The 23,864-nt window shown below is 32.4% G+C and overlaps 1 protein-coding gene across 2 annotated transcripts; it reads left to right on the plus strand.

Annotated features, from left to right (window-relative positions):
* Window positions 1–14: 14 nt before the first annotated feature.
* LOC139488794 (SPRY domain-containing SOCS box protein 3-like) lies at window positions 15–22,747 on the plus strand. 2 transcript variants are annotated; one of them, XM_071274712.1, is made up of 5 exons: window positions 15–234; window positions 4,633–4,784; window positions 5,396–5,583; window positions 6,430–6,658; window positions 20,571–22,747. In XM_071274712.1, exons 1-5 carry the CDS (start codon window positions 167–169, stop codon window positions 20,924–20,926), a joined length of 993 nt encoding a protein of 330 aa, XP_071130813.1. In that variant the 5' UTR covers window positions 15–166; the 3' UTR covers window positions 20,927–22,747. The 2 variants fall into 2 exon arrangements, with proteins under 2 accessions (XP_071130813.1, XP_071130814.1); XM_071274713.1 differs by lacking the exon at window positions 20,571–22,747 and adding an exon at window positions 17,197–17,408.
* The last annotated feature ends 1,117 nt before the right edge of the window (window positions 22,748–23,864 follow it).

The following is a 23,864-nucleotide window of genomic DNA, read 5'->3' on the forward strand; positions in this document are numbered from 1 at the left end:
GATGTAAACAAATCGTTGTCATTTAAGCGTTTGAACAAAGGGGAATCAATGGAAATCTTTGAAACTTCAAAGTGCAACGATTTTATTTTTACATGTAAACAGTGGACAAAGTGAAGAGGATGATTTTAACAAAAAATTGTGAAAATGGCGATCGAAATCTTTGAAAATGGACTCAAATGTTGATGAGAAACAGCTGAGTAATTCCCCTATCCAGCCTGATTCACTAAGAATACAGTAAAACATCATTTATTTCAACTTATTTTCCACAGCTGTTTATTTTTTATCTTCATTTTCATTTGTGTAAAGTGATTTACTGTAATAAATTGTCACAAGCATTACTTTCTAAATGATGTTTTCCGGTTCAGGATCCTCAGGGTTCCTCTTCACCATACTCATAAATTGTTTTTTATCTATTATTCTGTTTCTGATTCCAGTTTTTTCGAATCCGGGTGTGTTAGCGCCTGTTTACGTGGTCCGTTAGCGCCCATTCACGTTTGCACCCACTCATATTCGCCCCCTCTCACTTTCGCACCCTACATGTTCGCTCCCAATTTTAATTGGTTTTGGGTTTAATAACTTTGTAATCAAGTTCAGTCAGAGATATAACTCTATAGGGTTATTACAGAAAATAACTTGCGTGTGTTATAACAGATATTTTCATGAGTTGTCTACTCTTTATTCCTTAAATTTTCTTAATCTGTAATAACATATGCTTGTTATTTGTAAAATTATTTTATTTATTGTGGGCTCTAGGGAACTCTTGAGACTTTGCCGCAGGAACTAAATGCATACAGTAGCCTTGATAAATAATTTTTTAATTAAATTTATACATTTTTGATTGACCATGGTTAATCAATGAGTCAAGGCTATTAAGGGATAAACTTAACTGTGATAACAAGGCTCAGTTATTAAAGGAATGTAACTTATAATATAAGACACTTGGGAATTACTGAGAAACTTGCGCAGAACCTCATTACATGCTCTGATCATTATTTCTTACAATAAATTAAAATACATTGTAATTAAGCATGATGTATATTGTACATGTATGTCTGAGCAAATGCTTTGAAGTGATATAGAAAAGCTGTGATAAAACCATTTAGTTATTACAGGCATATTTTTTCTGTAATAACATATACAAATGTAGGTGTACTATGCAAAATTGGCAAACAACATGTATGAACTGTTATATCTTTCAATAGTTAAGTATACATATAGACAAAAGTAATCTCAATAAAACTTTTATACATTTTAACTAAACTAACAATGTTTTAGATTTTACAGAAAGAAATGTATGTATTACGGAAAAATTATTACACCAGGGTTTTCGATATCAATAACTAGTCAAAACATTTACTAAATTTTATCATTGGTATAAGGACATCATTCGTAAATATAACTCAACATGCAGACTTCTTAAACGTTCAGGTATTTTACATCCAATTTTTTATGGAAATATTCTTTATACAGCACAAAGGTGTCAGTATCACCTCAAAAACTAACAAAACCTTTGAATAGACTTATTAAGAAGGGATATAGTTACGATACTGTTGTCAGGTCATTAAACTTTAGATTGCATATTTTGGCGTTAATATTGATTCACTTATATATAGGGTCTTTGTATCGGAACTAAACACATTTATTCAAAAACCAACTGTTGGCATGACACGGGTTATGTTCTTCTCATATATGTTATGATGGTATGATACTATAAGAATCCGGGTCCGTTCGCGCCCATTCACGTTCGCGCCCATTCACGTTCGCACCCTTTCACTTTCGCACCCTACATGTTCGCGCCCAATTTCATTCGGTTTTGTGTTTAATAACTTTGTAATCAAGTTTTGGCAAGTGTATTCTTATAAGTATGTTTGTTGTCATTATCTCAATATAAAGTGAGACAGCATTTTTTTGTGTTGAATAAATCTTTTTCATGTTTTGGAATGTGTATTGTAAAAAAAAACCTTCTAAATACTAGTAAAGTGAGATTCGGTTAACGTTTTATTTTGTGTTGAATAACTCTTCATCATGTTTTGGTAAGTGTATTGCTATAACTTTGTTTCATTGACTTCAAGTTGTTTCAAAATAAATTGAATTTCTGACTACGTTTTTTTGGGGGTGTTGATTTTTTTTTTAATCACGTTTTGATTATAATAGTGTATTGTTATATTTTATTGTTTCATTCAGAGACATATAATACAATTGTATTATATAATACAATTGTATTATATAATACAATTGTATTATATGTCTCTGTTTCATTGTTTCAGATCAAAGGGACCAAGCTGTTAAACACAATTATCTTTTGTGTTTTTCATTTAAAATCTTCAAAATTTTACTCATACCAAGCCAAATACATTCAATTAAAGCAATCTAAAACAGCAATCATGATTTTCCAATCATTCTACTGGAATTTGATTAAAATTGGGCTCAAACGTGTAGAGTGCGAATGGACCTTGGGTGCGAACGTGCGAGGTGCGAACGTGTAGGGTGCGAAAGTGTATTGGGCGCGAGCGGACCTGATACCATACTAAACCCCTAACAGGAAGGATTGTGCCTGATGTTCATATGATGAAATCATAATCTTTCAGTCAGTTTAATTGAAGTCTGGAGCTGGCATGTCAGTTAACTGCTAGTAGTCTGTTGTTATTTATGTATTATTGTCATTAGGGCCCCGCCTTTAGGCATGTCGCCCTATAGTGATCAGTTCGTCCGTCCGTCCGAATCTAGAGAACCATTATGATTTCATACTTTATACTTTACATGTTTATTAACCACCACCAGAGGGCGTGTCATGATGTATGTACAACTTCCTAGGTCAAAGGCGGGTCGCCCTATAGTGATCAGTCTGTCCGTCCGTCCGAATCTAGAGAACCATTAGGATTTCATACTTTATACTTTACATGTTTATTAACCACCACCAGAGGGTGTGTCATGATGTATGTACAACTTTCTAGGTCAAAGGCGGGTCGCCCTATAGTGATCAGTCTGTCCGTCCGTAACACTTTAACTTTGTGTCCGCTCCATATCTAGAGAACCATTATGATTTCATACTTTATACTTTACATGTTTATTAACCACCACCAGAGGGCGTGTCATGATGTATGTACAACTTCCTAGGTCGAAGGTAAAAAAACTTTGGTTTCAGTTGACAACCCTGTGTCCTGTGGTGAAGATCGTGTCCGCTCTATATCTTGAGAACCGTTATGATTTCAAAGTTTATACTTGACATGTATATGAACCAACACCAGAGGGTGTGTCATAATTTATGAACGACTGCCTAGGGCAAAGTTAAGGTCAAAAACTTTGGTTTCAGTTGACAACCCCATGTCCTATGGTAAAGATCGTGTCCGCTCTATATCTTGAGAACCGTTATCATTTCAAAGTTTATACTTGACATGTATATAAACCAACACCAAAGGGTGTGTCATAATTTATTTACAACTTCCTAGGTCAAAGGTCAAGGTCAAAAACTTTGATTTCAGTTGACAAACCCATGTCCTATGGTAAAGATACAATTTTTTAATGCACATTATTCACAGCGGGGCCCACAGAGATGGCTCCCATCTCAATGATATCTAGTTTTGTTTATTTTCTTTGGTTACTTCTTCTGACATCAGACTCGGACTTCTCTTGAACTGAATTTTAATGTGCGTATTATTATGCGTTTACTTTTCTACATTGGCTAGAGGTATAGGGGGAGGGTTTAGATCTCACAAACATGTTTAACCCCGCCGCATTTTTACGCCTGTCCCAAGTCAGGAGCCTCTGGCCTTTGTTAGTCTTGTATTATTTTAATTTTAGTTTCTTGTGTACAATTTGGAAATTAGTATGGCGTTCATTATCACTGAACTAGTATATATTTGTTTAGGGGCCAGCTGAAGGACGCCTCCGGGTGCGGGAATTTCTCGCTACATTGAAGACCTGTTGGTGACCTTCTGCTGTTGTTTTTTTCTATGGTCAGGTTGTTGTCTCTTTGACACATATCCCATTTCCATTCTCAATTTTGGTTTACCTCAATTATATATATGAAAGAATGAACACAATGAAACTTTGAAAGAATATAAAAGAATGAGGTACAAGACATACATGTATTTTGTTTAACTGTAAAATGCTTTCCATTTTTGAAATAAATTGAACTTTCTTTATTAAATTTGGACATGTCATACATTGTTTATTGGTACATTTTCTAACAAAAGTCAAATTTTTAAAATGTTAAATATCGTTTTCGACTTTTCCACTGCCTTTTACTGTTGATAATCTTCTTTTATTGTAAGACTTTTTTCACTTTTGTGTAAATTATTTTCATTTTGTCGCATGAATCTAAACATATTATAATCTTGTGGATTGTATGTTGTGACAATCAGGATAATTTTGTCTAAATTGTTTGATGATTTTGGTAGTTTCGAAGAAATAATAATAATTTGCCAATCATGCATACCATATATGTATTACATCTGTGTTATTACATTGAATTACCATGGGCAAGTCCATTGTTATACATATATACATGGAAAAGAATAAATTTGTATAGTACACCTTAACATAGTAACACAGTGAAAATTGTCTCTTGTTTACTCATAAATGTTAACAGATAGTTCAGATGACATTTCTTTAAAAAATATTTTTTTCTAGATACTCAACAAGTGACCTTGATAGTCCCATATCTTCAGACGAAGACAGCATTAATCTTGAAATGATCAATGTAAAGTCAAAAGGAGAAGCATTCTGTGATTGTCACAAGAAAGGCAAAGAAAAAGAATGTACATGTGGAGAAGAAGATACATGTAAGAGTCTGTGTATGAATAAAAAAAAAAATTAAACTACATATTTAGAGTATTTTTCACAACTAAGGCTTGATAAAATATAAGACCCTTGAAACAAGAATACGGTACACACAAATTGCCTTTAGCATAAATTTCAGTACTAACTCTTTGCTAATAATGATAAATGGAATATAATTATACAGACACAAATTTAGGTTGCAACAGGCTGCATACGGTTCACTCAAAGAATTAAAGGTTCTTCACTCTACATTAGGCATCAAATTGAATAACCCCATTCTGACTCGACATGGCTATGTATTTAAACATTTTACACAACCAAACAGATACCGCAAGAGTTATACTGTCTGTAGGGAGAAGAAAAGAGTGACCTGTTTTTCCAGTCACTCTTATACAGTCAATTAGTCAGGGGTCCAACTTATCAGTGTTGACAGGCTAGTGAATACTGACTATCAACTGCTTAGACCATTAAGTTGGGGAGAACCTAGAAGGTTCAAAACAAATTATATTGGTTTATATAGTGTGGAGAAACAACATATAAAAATCATATGTTGCATTTGTAGTAAGTTCCAGTGAGTATTATATTAATTAACTTAGCTATTGTATATTAACAGGTTTTGATTGGACATGGGATGAGGAGAGTAAGTCCCATGCAAGCTTTATAAAAGAAGGAGATAGAGAGGTTATGTTTCATATAGATTACAGTGGTGGCACTGCAGCTGTGCGGGGGGATACAAAGTTACATAAAGATCAGTATTATTGGGAGATCAAAATGACAACACCTGTGTATGGTACAGATATGGTAGGTCCAGTGGGTACATGTGTAGTCCAATGATAAATCTATGAAAAAAAAAATTTTTTTAGAAACAAAATCAAAAATAAATTTCCTATTATGAAAATAAGGATATGTGGTACGGTTGTCAATGAGACAACTATGATATACCTAAAACCAAAGGACAATTAGCCTATGAACATCTACAGGTCACTGTGCCTCCAACTAAAATGAATAAAACCCATCAGTGATGACAGCTGGCAATGCATGCATGCATGGATTGAAAAAATACTCTGTCTTAAATTGTTTTACGGCAGTTGGTATTAAGAAAGTAATATGGAAAATTAGATCATGAAATATGTCCTACTATCCATAAATATAACTGGATCACAACATGGATGATGCTTTGATAAAATAGTATAATCTTATATTGTGCTCTTATATCACTGTGCAAGGTTTAATAGAGAGAGGATTGACAATAAACAGATACAGTGAACTATTGATTGTTAATTCCTGTGTTATTTGGTCTCTTGTGAAGAGTTGTCTCGTTGTCAATCATACCACATCTTCTTTTTTACAGATATGCAATTGAAACTTAGCATCATTCATTATAACATGAAGCAAACATTGTGTAACACAAGTAGTAGTTTGTCTTGTTTATTCTAAAGCAGTAGGTATGGTAAAGGCCATAATTTGGCCAAAGGAATTGCAAAATGAGGAAAATTACATAAGCATTTAAAATGTTATTCATTTTATTGATGAATGAATAGGTTAATAGAATATTGTAGTAATACATCTTCTTGGTTAAACATTGCATATAATTACCCTTTTAAAGCATGAAATTTATATGAGTGAACATTGCATATTATTTTGTAGATGGTTGGCGTATGTACAACAGATATAGATTTGAACAAGTGTCGACATGTATTCTGCAGTATGATTGGTCAGGACTCAGATTCTTGGGGACTATCTTACACTGGGCACTTACAACACAAGAAACATAAACAATCATATTCCTCCAAATTTGGTCAGGGTTCTATAGTGGGGGTACATTTAGATATGTGGCATGGAACATTGTCTTTCTACAAGAACAGAAAACCTTTAGGTATGTAGAGTAATTGTTATTTTTATGGCCCCGCAACGAAGTTGTCAGTTCCATATAGTTTTACCCTTGTCTCCAATTCCGTCAGTCCGCAACAAACCATTATACAGAGGTTTTTTCTAAATACCTTCAGAAATTTGGCTGATTTTTATACGACCGCAAAAATTGAAAAATTTTTGGTCGTATATTGGTATGACGTTGTCGTCGTCGACCGAAGACATTTGGTTTTCACACTATAACTTTAGTATAAGTAAATAGAAATCTATGAAATTTAAACACAAGGTTTATGACCATAAAAGGAAGGTTTGGAATGATTTTTCGTAGTTTTGGTCCCAACAGTTTAGGAAGTAGGGGCCAAAAAGGGCCCAAATAAGCATATGTCTTGGTTTTCGCACAATAAATTTAGTATAAGTAAACGGAAATCTATGAAATTTTAAAATAAGGTTTATGACCACAAAAGGAAGGTTGGGGTCGATTTTGGGAGTTTTGGTCTCAACAGTTTAGGAATTAGGGGCCCAAAATAGGTCCCAAATAAGCATTTTTCTTGGTTTTTGCACAATAACTTTAGTATAAGTTAATAGAAATCTCTGAAATTTTAACACAAGGTTTATGACCACAAAAGGAAGGTTGGGATTGATTTTAGGAGTTTGGTCCCAATAGTTTAGGAATTAGGGTCCAAAAGGGTCCAAAATTAAACTTTGTTTGATTTCATCAAAAAATGAATTATTGGGGTTCTCTGATATGCCGAATCTAACTGTGTATGTAGATTCTTAATTTTTGGTCCTGTTTTCAAATTGGTCTACATTAAGGTCCAAAGGGTCCAAAATTAAACTTAGTTTGATTTTAACAAAAATTGAATTCTTTGGGTTCTTTGAAATGCTGAATCTAAACATGTACTTAGATTTTTGATTGTGGGCCCAGTTTTCAAGTTAGTTCAAATGGCCAGGTTATCAAATTGGTCCACATTGAGGTCTAAAGGGTCTAAAATTGAACATTATTTGATTTCATCAAAAATTGAATTCTTGGGGTTCTATGATATGCTGAATCTAATCATGTATTTAGATTTTGGATAATGGACCATAATAGGTAAATGTCCAATTTAAAATTTTTAAGTTTTTAAGTTTAAGTTCTTAGACCGCATTCATTCTGTGTCAGAAACCTATGATGTGTCAACTATTTAATCACAATCCAAATTCAGAGCTGTATCAAGCTTAAATGTTGTGTCCATACTTGCCCCAACTGTTCAGGGTTCGACCTCTGCGGTCGTATAAAGCTGTGCCCTGTGGAGCATCTGGTTAGTATGTGAGTTAACCATGATGAGTTACAGATGGAGTTTAAGTTTTGTTCCGCTCCGCTAATTTTTGCCCAAATTACAAGTTACAAATTATTGGACTTCCATAAATTGTTGAAAATCACAGTTATACAGACTTTTTTTCTAAACGCCTTTAGATATTGGACTGGTTTTTGGTATGTGATTTGTTACAGATCAAGATTAAGTTTTGCTCCTCAGCTAATTTTTGCTGTTATGACATGCTTTGGACTATGATAAATATTTTGAAAATCAGTTATACAGACCTTTTTATACGACTGCAAACAATTTTTTTTTCGTGCTGTATAATGGTGTGATGTTGTCTTCGTTGTCTGCGTTGTCCATAGACACATGTAGTTTACGGACAATAACTTGAGTTTAAGTCAATAGATCTCTATGAAATCCCAACCGTTTAGGAATTAGGGGTCCTTAAAGGGCCAAAACAAGCATTTTTCTACTTTCAGGATAATAACTTATGTATAGGTATTTCAATTGCTCTGAAATTATACCACAATGTTTAATACCGCAAGAAGAAGGTTTTGATTAATTTTGAGGGTCATGGTGCCGACAGTTTAGGAATTAAGGACCAAAAAGGGGCCAAAAACAAGCATTTTTGTTGTTTCTGGACAAATTATAACTTGTGTGAAAGTTTATGGATCTCTCTGATATTGTACCACAAGGTTCCGTATGACAAAAGGAAGGCTGAGATTGAGTTTGGGGGTAATTGTTTAAATCATGCAGTATTAAGGGGCAAAATCAAGCTTTTTCTAGTTTCGAGACGATAGCTTGTATTTAAGGGTATGGATCTCTCTGAGATTGTACCACAAGGTTCCATATAAAGAAGGGAAGGCTTAATTCAGTTTGGGGTTTATATCTCTGAACATTAAGAAATAAGGGTCCAAAAAAGGGCCAAAAAGAAGCATTTTTCTAGTTTACAGACAATAACTTGTGTTTAAGTCAATAAGTGTATGGATCTCTCTGAAATTATACTACAGTGAAACCTGACTAAACTGAATCCTGTATAAACCGAAAACCTGTCTAAACCAAATATGTTCTTAAGCACCATCATATCAAATTGCATGCGTTGTGAAACTGATAAAACCGAATATCAACCAAAACCGAACAAAATCTTAAGTCCTGAAGAGGTTCCGTTTAAACAGGTTCTACTGTACAAGGTTTCTTACTGGAAAGGAAAGGCTGGAATTGAGCTTTGGGGTTCTTGCTTTAGGGGGGGCAGGGTTTTTTAATAAGTGAGGGGTCCAAATAAGCATTTTTATAGTTTTCAGTCAATTACTTTTGTTTAAGTGTATAAATCTCTCTGAAATTATACCACAAGCTTCCATACTTCAAAGGGATGGTTATTGGGGGTTATGGCTCAAATCATTAAGCAATTAGGGGCAAAAAAGGGGGAAAACAAGGGTTTTTCTGGTTTAAGGACAATATAGACAATTTAAAAGCAGTGAAATGGAGGTAATCCAATTTAAATTTAAAGAACACTGTTATTTATGTGTTTGAATACTTGATTACTTCCCTTACACTGCTTGACAATTATAATTATGTATTAAGAAACGATTGTCTTGAGATGTGTAGTAGTAAATTTATTGTTAGAAGTTACTGTTAATTAATATTAATTTTAACCATGACTGTATGTCATTTTATTGTCGAGCCTGCAACTTTTGTTGCAGAAAGCTCGACATAGGGATAGTGATCTGGGGGCGGCGGCTACGGTGGCGTTAGCTAACTTTTTAAAAGGTTTATATTTTAGAAGGTGAAAGACCTGGATGCTTCATACTTTGTATATAGATGCCTCATGTTACGAAGTTTCCGTCAGTCACATGTCCAATGTCCTTGACCTCATTTTCATGGTTCAGTGACCACTTGAAAAAAAGTTCAGAATTTTTGTAATGTTGAATTCTCTCTTATTATAAGTAATAGGATAACTATATTTGGTATGTGCGTACCTTGCAAGGTCCTCATGCCCGTCAGACAGTTTTCACTTGACCTCGACCTCATTTCATGGATCAGTGGATGAACAAGGTTAAGTTTTGGTGGTCAAGTCCATATCTCAGATACTATAAGCAATAGGGCTAGTATATTTGGTGTATGGAAGGACTGGAAGATGTACATATCCAACTGGCAGGTGTCATCTGACCTTGACCTCATTTTCATGGTTCAGTGGTTATAGTTAAGTTTTTGTGTTTTGGTCTGTTTTTCTCATACTTTATGCAATAGGTCTACTATATTTGTTGTATGGAATGATTGTAAGGTGTGCATGTCTAGCGGGCAGATATCATCTGACCTTGACCTCATTTTCATGGTTCATTGGTCAAAGTTAAGTTTTTAAGTTTTGGTCTTTTTATCTAATATTATATGCCAAAGGTCAGCTATATTTGGTGTATGGAAATATATTATGATCTATATGTCAGTCCCGCAGGTTTATTTGACCATGACCTCAATTGCACGGTTCATTGCACAGTGTTAAGTTTTTGTGTTTTGGTCTATTTTTCTTAAACTATAAGTAATAGGTCAACTATATTTGTTGTATTGAAGCTTTGTTAGCTGTACATGTCTGCCTGGCATGGTTCATCTGACCTTGACCTCATTTTCATGGTTCATTGGTCTTTGTTTAGCTATCTTGGTTAATGTAAAGTTTATGTGACAGTTGTAATAAAGCTTTATACTTAGGACTTTCAACATAATATCAATGATTAGTAAAGAAGGCGAGACATTTCAGTGTGTGCACTCTTGTATTTTAATATTTTATGTCTTTAAATGAGAAGTTATTGTTGCCAACTCAATTAGTAATTTGAATTGAGATATTATTTGAATAAAACGGAGGAGGTGACAAAAAAATTGGGAGGGGGTAACATTTTTCTGATTTCATATACAGAAATTAAAAAGAAATTTTCTTCAAATATTTTTTTTGAGGGGATTTAGATTCAACAGCATAGTGTATTGCTCAAAAGGAAAAAAAAACATTTTTTTAAGTTCATTAGACCACATTCATTCTGTGTCAGAAACCTTTGCTGTGTCAACTATTTAATCACAATCCAAATTCAGAGCTGTATCAAGCTTTAATGTTGTGTCCATACTTTCCCCAACTTTTTAGGGTTCGACCTCTGCGGTCGTATAAAGCTGCGCCCTGTTGAGCATCTGGTTTCTAAATGCTTTCAGATATTGGGCTGATTTTTGGTGTGTGAGCTAACCATGATGAGTTACAAATCAAGTTTGTTTCGTTTTGCTCCCCTAATTTTGGCCAAAATTATGGGTTTAGAATTTTGAAAATTGTTGAAAATCACAGTTTGATACAGACTTTTTTCTATACGTCTCCAGATTTTTAGCTTATTCTTGATATGTGAGACTACCATCATGTTTGTGTCCACATGTGTTATTGAAATTGCAGATTTTCAACTTTTTGAGAAGGGGCCATTCGTGTCACTTTGACACATCGAGTTTTATATTGTTAGAACCTTAGTAGTATGTTGTTTCTCTTAGGAGAAGAAAAGCAAAGTGAATGGTTACAATATTATATAAAATCAATTTATGCCAATTAGAATCAGCAAATCACTGCTTGATAATTATTTTCAAACTTTTTCATGAAAACCTGTTTAGCAGCATTGCTATTAAGGTAATCTAGACTAGAAATGTTTGTCAATTAGCTTCATGATTGTAGTCATGCAATCAATACCCCTATGTGGCTGGTTTGACAGTTTTTATACGACCTCAAAAAAAAGTTTGGGATCATATAATGTAGCATATTAATCTATTGCAATAAAAAAATCATAATATCTAATAAAATTTGTAGATTTAGTTAACAAAGTCCTTATATTTGTATAAAGTAACATTCGTTTATAGTGGAAAATTGTTTTAACGTTGAATAAGCTACAATTAAAAATTTCTTCCTAGTCCCTCTCTGTGATTACCATTAGATAACTCTGGTTCTTAATTTCTCAATCAATCTATCATCAAGGGAAGATAAATAATTCCTTTTCATTCATAGTCTTTTTCAAAAATGATGAACAGTTCTTTATATTGGTATGTAATCATTTTAAATGCTTCAATCTTTTTGATACACCAATAACAAAAACTGAAATATATGGAATTGATACATTTTGTAATTATTCAAAATTATATATTCGAAACCTAAACTTAATTATAAAAAAATGAACCTGTTAAGGGGAGACAATACTCGCATAACTTTTTCGAATTGGCACCTAATACAAGGGAATGTCACTCTTGCATACAAATGGCACATCAATATAATTAATTAACTGTGCAATCGTGCGCCACCTTCAATGATGATTCTAAATTATAAATATAACCAAAAGTTGTTAATCTATAAATAGTGAAGACTAATGAAAGCTAACCCACTGTAAAAATATTTCTTTGCAATTTTTTAAAACTTCCTCAGAAAAATGCTCGAGCCACTTGACTTTCATAGCTCAAAATTAACGTTTTTACACAAGATTTGAATATAAAAGTTAAAGATTATTCGCTTCTCAAAGTGTAAGACTCAATAAAAATCGTATGCTTGCACCATCTTACCGAAATACGGATTTAATTAAGTCCTGAACATTTCGACATTTCTTCGTTTATTTTTATGAAAACCAGTTTTAAACAAATCACAAGTACGTGTTAAGATCCGACTAAATACCTATTTCCCGATATGGTCAGGTAAATTTGCTATATAATGGTATGATGTCGTAGGCGTCGTTGTCATCGTCCGAACACACATTTGTTTCTGGACAATACCTTAAGTTTAAGTAAATAGATCTTTATGAATTTTTTTCTGAAGTTTTAATACCACAAAAAGAAGGATTGATTTTGGTGATGATTGTCCCAACTGTTTAGGTGCCAAAAAGGAGCCAAACAAGCATTTTTCTAGTTTCATGTATAAGTATTTAGATTGTTCTGAAATTGTACCACAAGTAGAAGGTTGGGATTCATTTTAGGGGTTATGGAGCCAACATTTTAGGAATTAAGGGCCAAAAACAAGCATTTTTCTAGTTTCCAGACAATAACTTGAGTTTAAGTGTATGGATCTCACTGAAATTGTACAACAAGGTTTCATACTACAAAGGCTTGAATTGAGTCTTGGGTTTATTGCTCCAAGGGGGGTTGCAATAAGTTGGGGTGGTGATTTTTAACCGGATTTTTGTGACAAAAATGTCGGTTATTAATTTGGGGATGTACGGCGGGCGGCCGGGCGGGCGGGCGGCAATCAAATGTTGTCTGTTCATTAACTCATGAACCGTTCAACCAAAGCTTTTAAAATTTTAATATGTTGTTACTGACAACTAAATGAAGGTCAAGTTCAATAATGGCGATTTTGACTTTTACCGTTCAGGAGTTATGGTTCTTGAAAGATTGAAAAATGAAGTTTCCAGTCATGTCCGTGCATTTACGCATGAACTGTTCTACCAAAGCTTCCCAAATTTTAATATGTTGTTACTGATGACAAAATTGAGGTCAAGTTCAATAATGACGATTTTGACTTTTACCGTTCAGGAGTTATGGTTCTTGAAAGATTGAAAAATGGAGTTTCCAGTCGTGTCCGTGCATTTACGCATGAACTGTTCCACCAAAGCTTCCCAAATTTTATTATGTTGTTACTGATGACAAAATAGAGGTCAAGTTTAATAAAGACGATTTTGACTTTTACCGTTCAGGAGTTATGGTTCTTGAAAGATTGAAAAATGGAGTTTCCAGTCATGTCTGTGCATTTACGCATGAACTGTTCTACCAAAGCTTCCCAAATTTTAATATGTTGTTACTGATGACAAAATGGAGGTCAAGTTCAATAATGACGATTTTGACTTTTATCGTTCAGGAGTTATGGTTCTTGAAAGATTGAAAAATGGAGTTTCCAGTCGTGTCCGTGCATTTACGCATGAACTGTTCCACCAAAGCTTCCCAAATTTTATTATGTTGTTACTGATGACAAAATAGAGGTCAAGTTTAATAAAGACGATTTTGACTTTTACCGTTCAGGAGTTATGGTTCTTGAAAGATTGAAAAATGGAGTTTCCAGTCATGTCTGTGCATTTACGCATGAACTGTTCTACCAAAGCTTCCCAAATTTTAATATGTTGTTACTGATGACAAAATGGAGGTCAAGTTCAATAATGACGATTTTGACTTTTATCGTTCAGGAGTTATGGTTCTTGAAAGATTGAAAAATGGAGTTTCCAGTCGTGTCCGTGCATTTACGCATGAACTGTTCCACCAAAGCTTCCCAAATTTTATTATGTTGTTACTGATGACAAAATAGAGGTCAAGTTTAAGAAAGACGATTTTGACTTTTACCGTTCAGGAGTTATGGTTCTTGAAAGATTGAAAAATGGTGTTTCCATTCACGTTGTTGCATTTACTCATGAACCATTCAATCTAAGCTTTTCAAATTTTAATATGTTGATACTGATGACAAAATGGAGGTCAAATTTGATATTGACGATTTTCACTTTCACCATTCATCAGTAATGGTTCTTGTGATATTGCCATGACACAAATAAATATTAATAAATCCGGTTTGCTGTCGTTGTGACAGCCTCTTGTTTGTTTCTATTTTTAAGGGATTCATATTTTTTTATAAAAAATTTTCAAATTTCAAATTTTTGAAAAATTTCAAGAAGAAATCTTCATTTGCACAGTATTGGCAATAGATTTGTTAGATCTTTGACCACATTTATTTTGTGTTGGAAACCTATATTTTGTCAAAAATTTGATCACAATCCAAATTCAGACAGTATCAAGATTGAATATTGTGTCCAAATTTGCCCCAACTGTTCAGAATTTGACCATTACAGTAGTATAAGGCTGTGCTTAAAAGACCATAAAAAATGTATAGATGGTTGGTTGCTTGTTGATGTTCAGTTGTAAATATTTCATGATGATTCAGTCCAGTGTTATGGTCCATAAAAAAAATTCCATATCTAATGTAAGAGTAGTATGTTAAACCATATTTCTATACAAAGAGAGATAACTCATTTTCTAAAAGAAATTCTTTAGTATTAATATAAAAATATTAATATTTTGATTTTAAGAAAGGAAGTTCATATGTTAATTCAGAATAAGAGCTCTTCCATTGCATTAAGAATTGAAAATGCCAGATACTCAAAAAATTGTATTGTACAGGTGATAAAGTTGAGGATGAGCGTCATTTTTCAATCGAATGCTCACTTCATAATAATTTGAGGGAGGAACTCTTTCACCATATTTCATATAACAAAAAAATTATTGATGTTGTAATGTTTATGCCCTTTGGGGCCCATAATTGGAAATAAAAATATCTTATCTTATCTTATCTTATCTTATTTCTAGCACATGTAAGAACTTTAAAAAGTTAGATAAATATGATAAATTTTCGGTGTTAACACAAGAAAACTTTACTATTATTGGGTGGAAAATTATGATTTCATTGTGAGTTCTTTTGAATTATGTAGTACATGTTTATATTGACTGTTATTTGATATCAATGTGTTAGGTTTGTTTTTTTCTATTTTGTCTTGGTTCCGATTTTGACTGAAGCTTATCGTGCTATAAAGATAATTAAATCATATTTGTATTGTAATGACTTAATGTTGACCCAGTCATTAGACCGCCGCTTCGAAAAAGTGGGGGTATACTGTTTTTCCTCTGTCTGTCCATCCATCCAACCGCCCATACGTCAGTTCGTCCATCCGACCCATAAATATTTTGTTGCATCTTTTTCATGAGATACATTTCAAGGATTTCTTAAAGGTTTATTGAAGTCGGCTAAATCGTGTGATGAGTTTCAAATTCATTACTCATTACATGACAGCCAAGTTGAAAATTTTCGTCACATTTTTCTCAGGAACTACAATACAATGATTTCTTAAATTTGGTTTCAAGGTTTATATAAGTCAGTTATACTGTGTGATGATTTTTCAGATTCACAACTCTAAAACTTCCTGTCTATCGAAATGTTTGGGCGGGGGTGTCATCAGTAGTAGCTAGTACCATCAAATGTTGTTCTTGATTCATGTGCTTTTTAAAGATCCTTTATAATTTGGAAAATGAAATATTCTTTTCTGTTATATTCTATATACAGATTTCGAATTTAGTAGTATTAGTTACATAGTGTGCTAGTGACCTAATACGGTATATATGGGGTCAGTAAATTCCATATGGGGTGAGAGCAAAGCTCGAATCCCCATATGGAATTTTAGTGACACAATCTGCTTCGCTAAAAAATGAGTTCAAAAATATTCGTAGGGATCGAGGGACATAGTCAGCATTTGTGGTCTCGGACTCCAACTCTTCTTCAGACGGGTAGTAAATGTCTTTTGATGTTACTAGCTTGATGTCTTCTTTTATAAGCTGTGCTGCAGTTGATATAATAGATTTTTTTTCTTCTTCCTTATTTTCTTTTCCTATACGGTTATAAAAGTTATGTAATATCGGCGAAATATTGTCTCGAAATGTCAGGACATTTGGTTTTCCTTATTCTTCTGTAAACAATATTGATTTACCAAAGTAATTCTGAATTTTCTTCTTCATATGGACAAATAAATATTAATAAAATTAACAGTACCAATTTTCTTGCACCAAATGCGGATTTCGACAATACATGTCTCTTCAGTGATGCTCTTAGCCAAAATATTTGAAATCCAAAGCTTTTATAAAAGATGAAGAGCTATATTAATCCAAAAGTATTACCAAAAAGATATTAAAGTATTATCTAAACCACTTAACTTTTCCATTTCACGTTCTATATCGGCGATTGATATTTGCTTTTGGTTCTTTTCTATTCTCAACATAATTGCCTGGAATCCGCTTTCCACTATGTCATTTTTTGGTCTTCCTGCGTTACCCTGTAGGATATTTTTCTCTTTTTCAAATTGTCTTCTGGTGTTTTGGCAATAGTTTGTGGCATTTGCTTGCTGGTCCTAAAGTTTGAGTTGCATTGTGCATGATACACCGCATCTGCAGCATGCAAATCAGAATGAGCCATCTGTATTCTGCTTAAGACTTCTTCTCCCCATTTGTCATTTCTCTCTCTGCATGAACTTTCAACTGAAGACTTAAATTCTAAAGTTCTAACACAAACAACGTCATATCCTCTTTTTCTTTTGTAGTTCTTTGCTGTTTGGCCACAGAACAAGCAGTTTTCTTTGAATTTAAAAATTGGTTTGCTGGACCTTAAATCTCTTTCCGGAGTACTAGTTTCCATGTCTACATCCACATCTATTATCCATCTTGTCCATTTCAGGTTAATGAAATCACGTCTGCAATCATGGTGAACTGTAAGACCTGGAACAGTTGTTATGTCTTGTTGTCTGTCGGAGCTGATTTTATTGATGTTATCACACCCTTTCTTTCCAAGTTTAACTGTTTGTTCGCCGTTTTCAAGGAGCTTGTCACAAAAGATACAGTTGTCCATTGTGCCATCTGAAATAATAATAATAAATTGTTAAAAGTCAACCTTTTAAATTTTCTGTTTCATTGACTATATTCATGTATGTCATTTTGAGTCACGATTTTTTATTTTTTGGTTGTATTTACAGGATTTTAAATAATATAAAACAAATAATCAATTATTCAATTGCCTATTAAATAGTATGTATTTATTCACATCGTATGAAGACGCAATTTGATAAATAATACCCTTTGGAGACGTCAAAAGTTAATACAAAAAAAAATATAAACGAAATTAAACGGAAATAAATCGGCAATTTCCACTATAAAATTTATTAAAGAGTGCTATATTAATAGATATCAAATGGAATAAAATAGTGATGGAAAATATTTCACTTGCAATGGACAGAATTGCCCTTAAAACATTTAAATTTCACCGTTCAGTTCGATAATTGCAAATATATAATGACGCTAACGACTTTCCATACTTTTTTTTCATCGGAAATAGCGTAGGCTAGCAGTGGTCATTTAATGCTATTTTTTCGATGTTTTGGATTAATTTTAGCAAGGAGTTATTGGTTTTATTAATAACCAAACGACTTATGACAGTTTCTGAGCTTAAAATCAATATTAATTCACAAGAAGAAGACGCAGGAGTCAAGGTGTACACTATCGATTGAAATATTGTACAGACCAAACAATTGTCATACCTGAATGTTTATATATGAATTTCACACTATACATATACCTACAATACCTATTAGAGTCTTTTATTTCATTAAAATACTTACTAATGCTGGCAAAATCGTCAATACAAAATAACAAATTCGTCTGCTACATTGCAGTTATTTCCCTTTTGTGAACTCTTTCACTCTATGGTCGCCCGAACATAATTTACACGAAGGTTATTAGCAAATGTGAAATCGATTTTAAGAAAATACTAGCTGATCGATTTTTGTCGATTTTTATTGCGAACCCTATCTTAGTTTTCCATAGATTCACCTGCAAGTTACCTGTCAATTTAAACTTTTGGCAGTTTTTTTGTCCCATCTAACAAATACAACAGGTATTGTTCTCTGTGAAGTTTATTCACTGGGACCTTTAAATTTCTTCTAGGAGAAATATATCACTCATTGATTAATTTACCTGACCAAAAAATTACCTTCTTTTTTTATTGAAATACTTCTATAAACTCACATAAACTGTATACAATATTATATTTATTCAATATATCATTAATATATTTTCAATCTGTTCAATATAAAATCTGGTTTAATAATAAAAAGTTTATTTCAGACACATTTTTTAGTATTTTCCTATGAATTTACATGTTTTTTTTTTGTTGTTCATTTATAGACTTATGTTTATAAAGACCTTAATTTAAAAATAATAATATTCATATTTTTAATTATCAAACACACAAAAATATTGAATATTTGATCAGAAATCAACTTTTAATTTTTGAATCACTATTAATATTGAACACATTAAAAACGAGTTATTGGTATTGAATAAATACAACACCACATGCAGTTTTGTGAGTCCTTACTTAGTATTGGTATAAGTATTTTTTCATCATTGACAGTTCAATTTTTTGTTCAGGTAAATTAATCAATGAGTGATATATTTCTCTTGGAAGAAATTTAAAGGTCCCAGTGAATAAACTACACAGAGAACAATACCTGTTGTATTTGTTAGATGGGACAATAGAACTGCCAAAAGTTTAAATTGACAGGTAACTTGCAGGTGAATCTATGGAAAACTATCATAGGGTTCGCAATAATATGTTGTTTAGACATACATTATAATTCAAATTGACCAAAAATTTCTTTTGTTGCAATTAGTTTGACGTTAAACTTTATTTTGACTAGACTAATATACAATTTAAAAAATGTTATGTGCAATCCTTTAATTAGATAATAATCTATTTTTATTAAGGCAGCAACCATTTGATTTTCTGGGGGGGGCTATTTTTTTTTTCTGTACAAACTTTTTTTTTCGCCTGCTGCGAAAAACAATCTATTTTTTTCGCAACAAGTCGAAAACAATTTTTTTCTTTCAATTTTAGCATTACATATAGTGGCAGCTGAGGGTGAAACAAACAATTTTTTTTTCTCAGAATCAAAAACAAATTATTTTTTTCTCCAAAAACTGGAAACAAACTTTTTTTTCCAAAAAAAACCATAGCCCCCCCACCCAGAAAATCAAATGGTTGCTGCCTAAGGTATATATTTCATTACATTACATTGTGTAAATAAAAGTTGTTGACATTTTATAGATAAGTTACAAAGCTATATTAGTTGGAACTATTAATTATATTTGATTATAATTTGAAAATAGATATACATTCTATTACATCATATCTAATTTTAGAGAACTATAATCCTTTCCAATGTTTAGAGTGTTTTCCACACTTTTTTTCATCATGCTTGAAGATATTGATTGATAATTGGTATATAGTTTTTTCATGACAAGTTACAGATCAAGTTCAAATTTTTGTTTTGGTCTGATAATTTTGTGCATGTTATGGTCCTTGGACATGAAAATTTAACTCATACAATCAGTTTTTCACACTGTTTACACCATGACAAGTTACAGAACAAGTTTGTATTTTGTTCCAGTATAATGTAATTTTTACCTGGTAGGGGACTATGTATTGCCATGCAATATACTCCCAAATGGTTTGTTCTTTTGGGCCCTTCTTATTGCTATGTTTATTTCCTAAGGAAACAGAAGCTATTGGTTTCTTATTACCTTCAAACCTGAGTCAGAGAAATAGTTTTAATTTTTTTAAAGAAATTCTATTCTATTTACTTGCACTCTAATCCATAGACCAAATTTTGTATGTACAAATATTGTAGTGCCTGGTGTTTCTTTAGTCGAATTACTAGTTAATTGAGCATCAGTTATAAAAAAAATATTAACATGCTGTTTAGAGTCATTACAATATCCTAAATGTCTTGGAAGTAGAATTGTTAACAGCTGGGTTGGAAGATTATTGCTATTTTTATTAGTATGATGAACTGAATGTATCCTATTCAAGGTATCTGTCATATATGGTGATAAAAGGGCATCTGACAATTCAGATGACTCTGTCTGTTGGGACATCTGTTTCAGACCTTTATGTACTGTGGGATGTCAGAGCCAGTATTCTGTTAGATCTTTGTACTCACACATGTTATTTCTCTCAATTTTTATCATTTAGAAATTATTTTGTTTACATTTCAGGTATAGCCTACACAGGGTTGCAAGGGAAGATTCTTTATCCAGTGGTTTCATCAACGGCAGCTAGAAGTGGAATGAAAATAATTAGATGTTGTTCATTTCCAACCTCATTGCAATTTATGTGTTGTCAAGTTTTGAGAAAAGTAATTCCGTCTCATTTAGATGTTTTAACTGCTGTAGAATTACCACCTGGACTTAAAGAATTTTTGAAGAACAATGTTCAATGGTTGTTACAACCATTCCCATCGTCAGCACCAGGGCCATTGAAATCCAGGAAAAGGACTCATTCTGAAGAGGATGCAGATGGACCTGGTCCTAGTAAAAGAATTAAATACAAATTGTTAAAAGAAGACAAATAATATTAAGTAGCTCTTGTAAAAGTTGTTATTTTAAAACATTTTAGACCCTGTTTGTGTATGTATGGGGCATACTTCAAAGCTTTTTTATTTCAGATTTGACAGTTGTCCGTTGTCTTTTAAATTAAAGACTTTTTACAGTAGAAGAGGTTTTTATTTCCATTTCATTATAGACATAAGTGTATGGTAATTCATCATAGTTGACAAGTATAATATGTTTTACTATTATCACATCTAATATTGCAAGCACTAGTTGTCCAAATTCTTATAAAGAAAATCATGTTGTAAGCTATTAAGGAACCACACGAAACAGACAATATAATATTTTGTGAGCATTGTTCCTTGTATAAAAAAACTTTGGTTAAATGTTATTGTAATATCGGTTATTATGAATTAGAAGGAGTTTGTTTACCTTTTTTTTTTTAATTCTCACTCATCAACTGAATGAATTCTAAAGGAGACTACACTTTAATGAATACCTGCGGAATTACTTTTGTTTCTGATGGTTCCAGTAAAAATGCTTTAAACCTTTTGCATCAAAATAAAAATATTCTTACAGAACTTTTTAGCATAAAGTTAGAATTCATACTCCCCACATAAAAAATGGAATTTATTGGTGTATTTTTAATTTTTTTATAAATTTTAATGACTGACAATGAAGTTAATGTTTACATACAACACTGGTATTATATGAACGGCTTAACCTGTAGCGGCACATGAAAAAACAAAACATGATTCATAGTGCTCTATGATAAAAGGGCAAATTCTTACCATTTATCATAAGTTTATGAAACAAACTTATCAACTATATTTGGTTTATGGAAATATATTATGATCTATATGTCAGTCCCGCAGGTTTTATTTGACCATGACCTCAATTGCACTGTTCATTGCACAGTGTTAAGTTTTTGTGTTTTGGTCTATTTTTCTTAAACTATAAGTAGTAGGTCAACTATATTTGTTGTATGGAAGCTTTGTTAGCTGTAGCCTGGCATGGTTCATCTGACCTTGACCTCATTTTCATGGTTCATTGGTCTTTGTTTAGCTATCTTGGTTAATGTTAAGTTTATGTGACAGTTGTAATAAAGCTTTATACTTAGGACTATCAACATAATATCAATGATTAGTAAAGAAGGCAAGACATTTCAGTGTGTGCACTCTTGTATACAATATACAATGTATATTCACTTTTACTACCAACTAATAGTATTACAAACATTAAAACAATCTTTACCATTCATTGATTACAAGCACTTTTTTACATTTTAATATTTTATGATGTATTTAAATGAGTAGTTATTGTTGCAAACTCCACTAGAAATTTGAATTGAGATCAGTTTTGGAATAAGGGAAAGGCATAGTGAATTGCTCAAAGGCAAAACATTTTTTTTAAGTTCATTAGACCACATTCATTCTGTGTCTGAAACCTATGCTGTGTCAACTATTTAATCACAATCCAAATTTAGAGCTGAATCCAGCTTGAATTTTGTGTCCATACTTGCCCCAACTGTTCAGGTTAAGCTCTGCGGTCGTATAAAGCTGCGCCCTGGGGAGCATCTGGTTTTTTAAAGTATTGATGTAAAGCCTTTAAGGGACCAATGTCACCCCCACAGCAAATGTTATTCATTGAAATCACAGATGCATCTAAGATTACAATATAAAAAAAGAAGATGTGGTATGATTGCCAAAGAAACAACTCTCCACAAGAGACCAAAATGACTCAGAAATTAATAACTATAGGTCACCGTACAGCCTTGAACAATGAGCAAAGACCATATCGCATAGTCAGCTATTAAAGGCCCCAACATGACAATGTAAAAAAAATCAAATGAGAAAACTAACAGCCTTATTTACGTCAAGATTGAGCACAACCATATTAATTTTGATGCGATATTTAACATCGATTTACAGTGCTTATCCAGTGACCTTTGGGGTATCACATTTGCAAAGACCAAAACAGTTTACCAAATTGCAGTCAGATTTCTACTCCAACTAACTGATCAACTGGTAAAATATTTTAGCAGATTGCTCAAGTGAAATGTTGTTAGTTTGAAGTGAGTGCTGTAAAATAAAAAAGTTATACTTACCATCCAGATCCAGTCAGTTGATACCTTTGTCAATCATTTCTAACACAAATAATATCTTACTATAGTATGATTCACTGAATAAAATGGTATAATTTTAACATGGAAACTTCTATCATAAATAAATGTTATAAATGAATAGTTCAAAACATTGTTTTGTAGGTGTATATTTTATAGCTTTGTCTTCTAAGATGAAGCTATTTTGCAATTGTGATTCGAATAACATTTTTTATGCAAATTACTGATCTGCTGTCATTAAAGGGAAATAATTTATATTGAGTTCAAATGTACACATAAAATTTAATCAATGATACGAGGCTTATGATTTTGCCTACAAAAGATTCATAAAAAAAAAATGAAATGCAAAATTAGTATGAAATTGAAGGGCATGTAAAACACAAATTAGAAAGGTTTTGCATATACTGCTTATAAGATATCTTGTACTCCTTGGAAGACAATCCTTTATACTTTGAACAATTCAACATTTTGCAAAACAGCTGTTAATTGTCTTTCATCATTAAATAAGTTTCATTGTTCGTTTTAGAACAGAGGATAAAAGTTAAATAATAACAGAAATAAATGGGGAAATATGATATTTGTCAGACAGAACAAAATTTTGCTGATTATTTGTAATGTAAATTATTTCCCTTTATTGCCAGCAGATCAGTAATTTGTATACAAAATGTTATTCGAATCACAATTGCACAATAACTTCATCTTAGAAGACAAAGCTATAGAATATACACCTACAAAACAATGTTTTGAACTATTCATTTATAATATTTATTTATGATAGAAGTTTCCATGTTAAAATTAGACCATTTTATTCAGTGACTCATACTATAGTAAGATATTAT

This window comes from Mytilus edulis, chromosome 9 (assembly GCF_963676685.1).
Source record: "Mytilus edulis chromosome 9, xbMytEdul2.2, whole genome shotgun sequence".
Classification (NCBI taxonomy): Eukaryota; Metazoa; Mollusca; class Bivalvia; order Mytilida; family Mytilidae; genus Mytilus; species Mytilus edulis.

Excerpts from the sequence above, each read along its gene's own strand:
- LOC139488794 (XM_071274712.1), top strand. The coding sequence starts at position 167 with ATGGACTCAAATGTTGATGAGAAACAGCTGAGTAATTCCCCTATCCAG. Across the intron at positions 235-4,632 it reads CCTGATTCACTAAGAATACA|ATACTCAACAAGTGACCTTG; the intron begins GTAAAACATCAT and ends ATTTTTTTCTAG. Across the intron at positions 5,584-6,429 it reads CTGTGTATGGTACAGATATG|ATGGTTGGCGTATGTACAAC; the intron begins GTAGGTCCAGTG and ends ATTATTTTGTAG.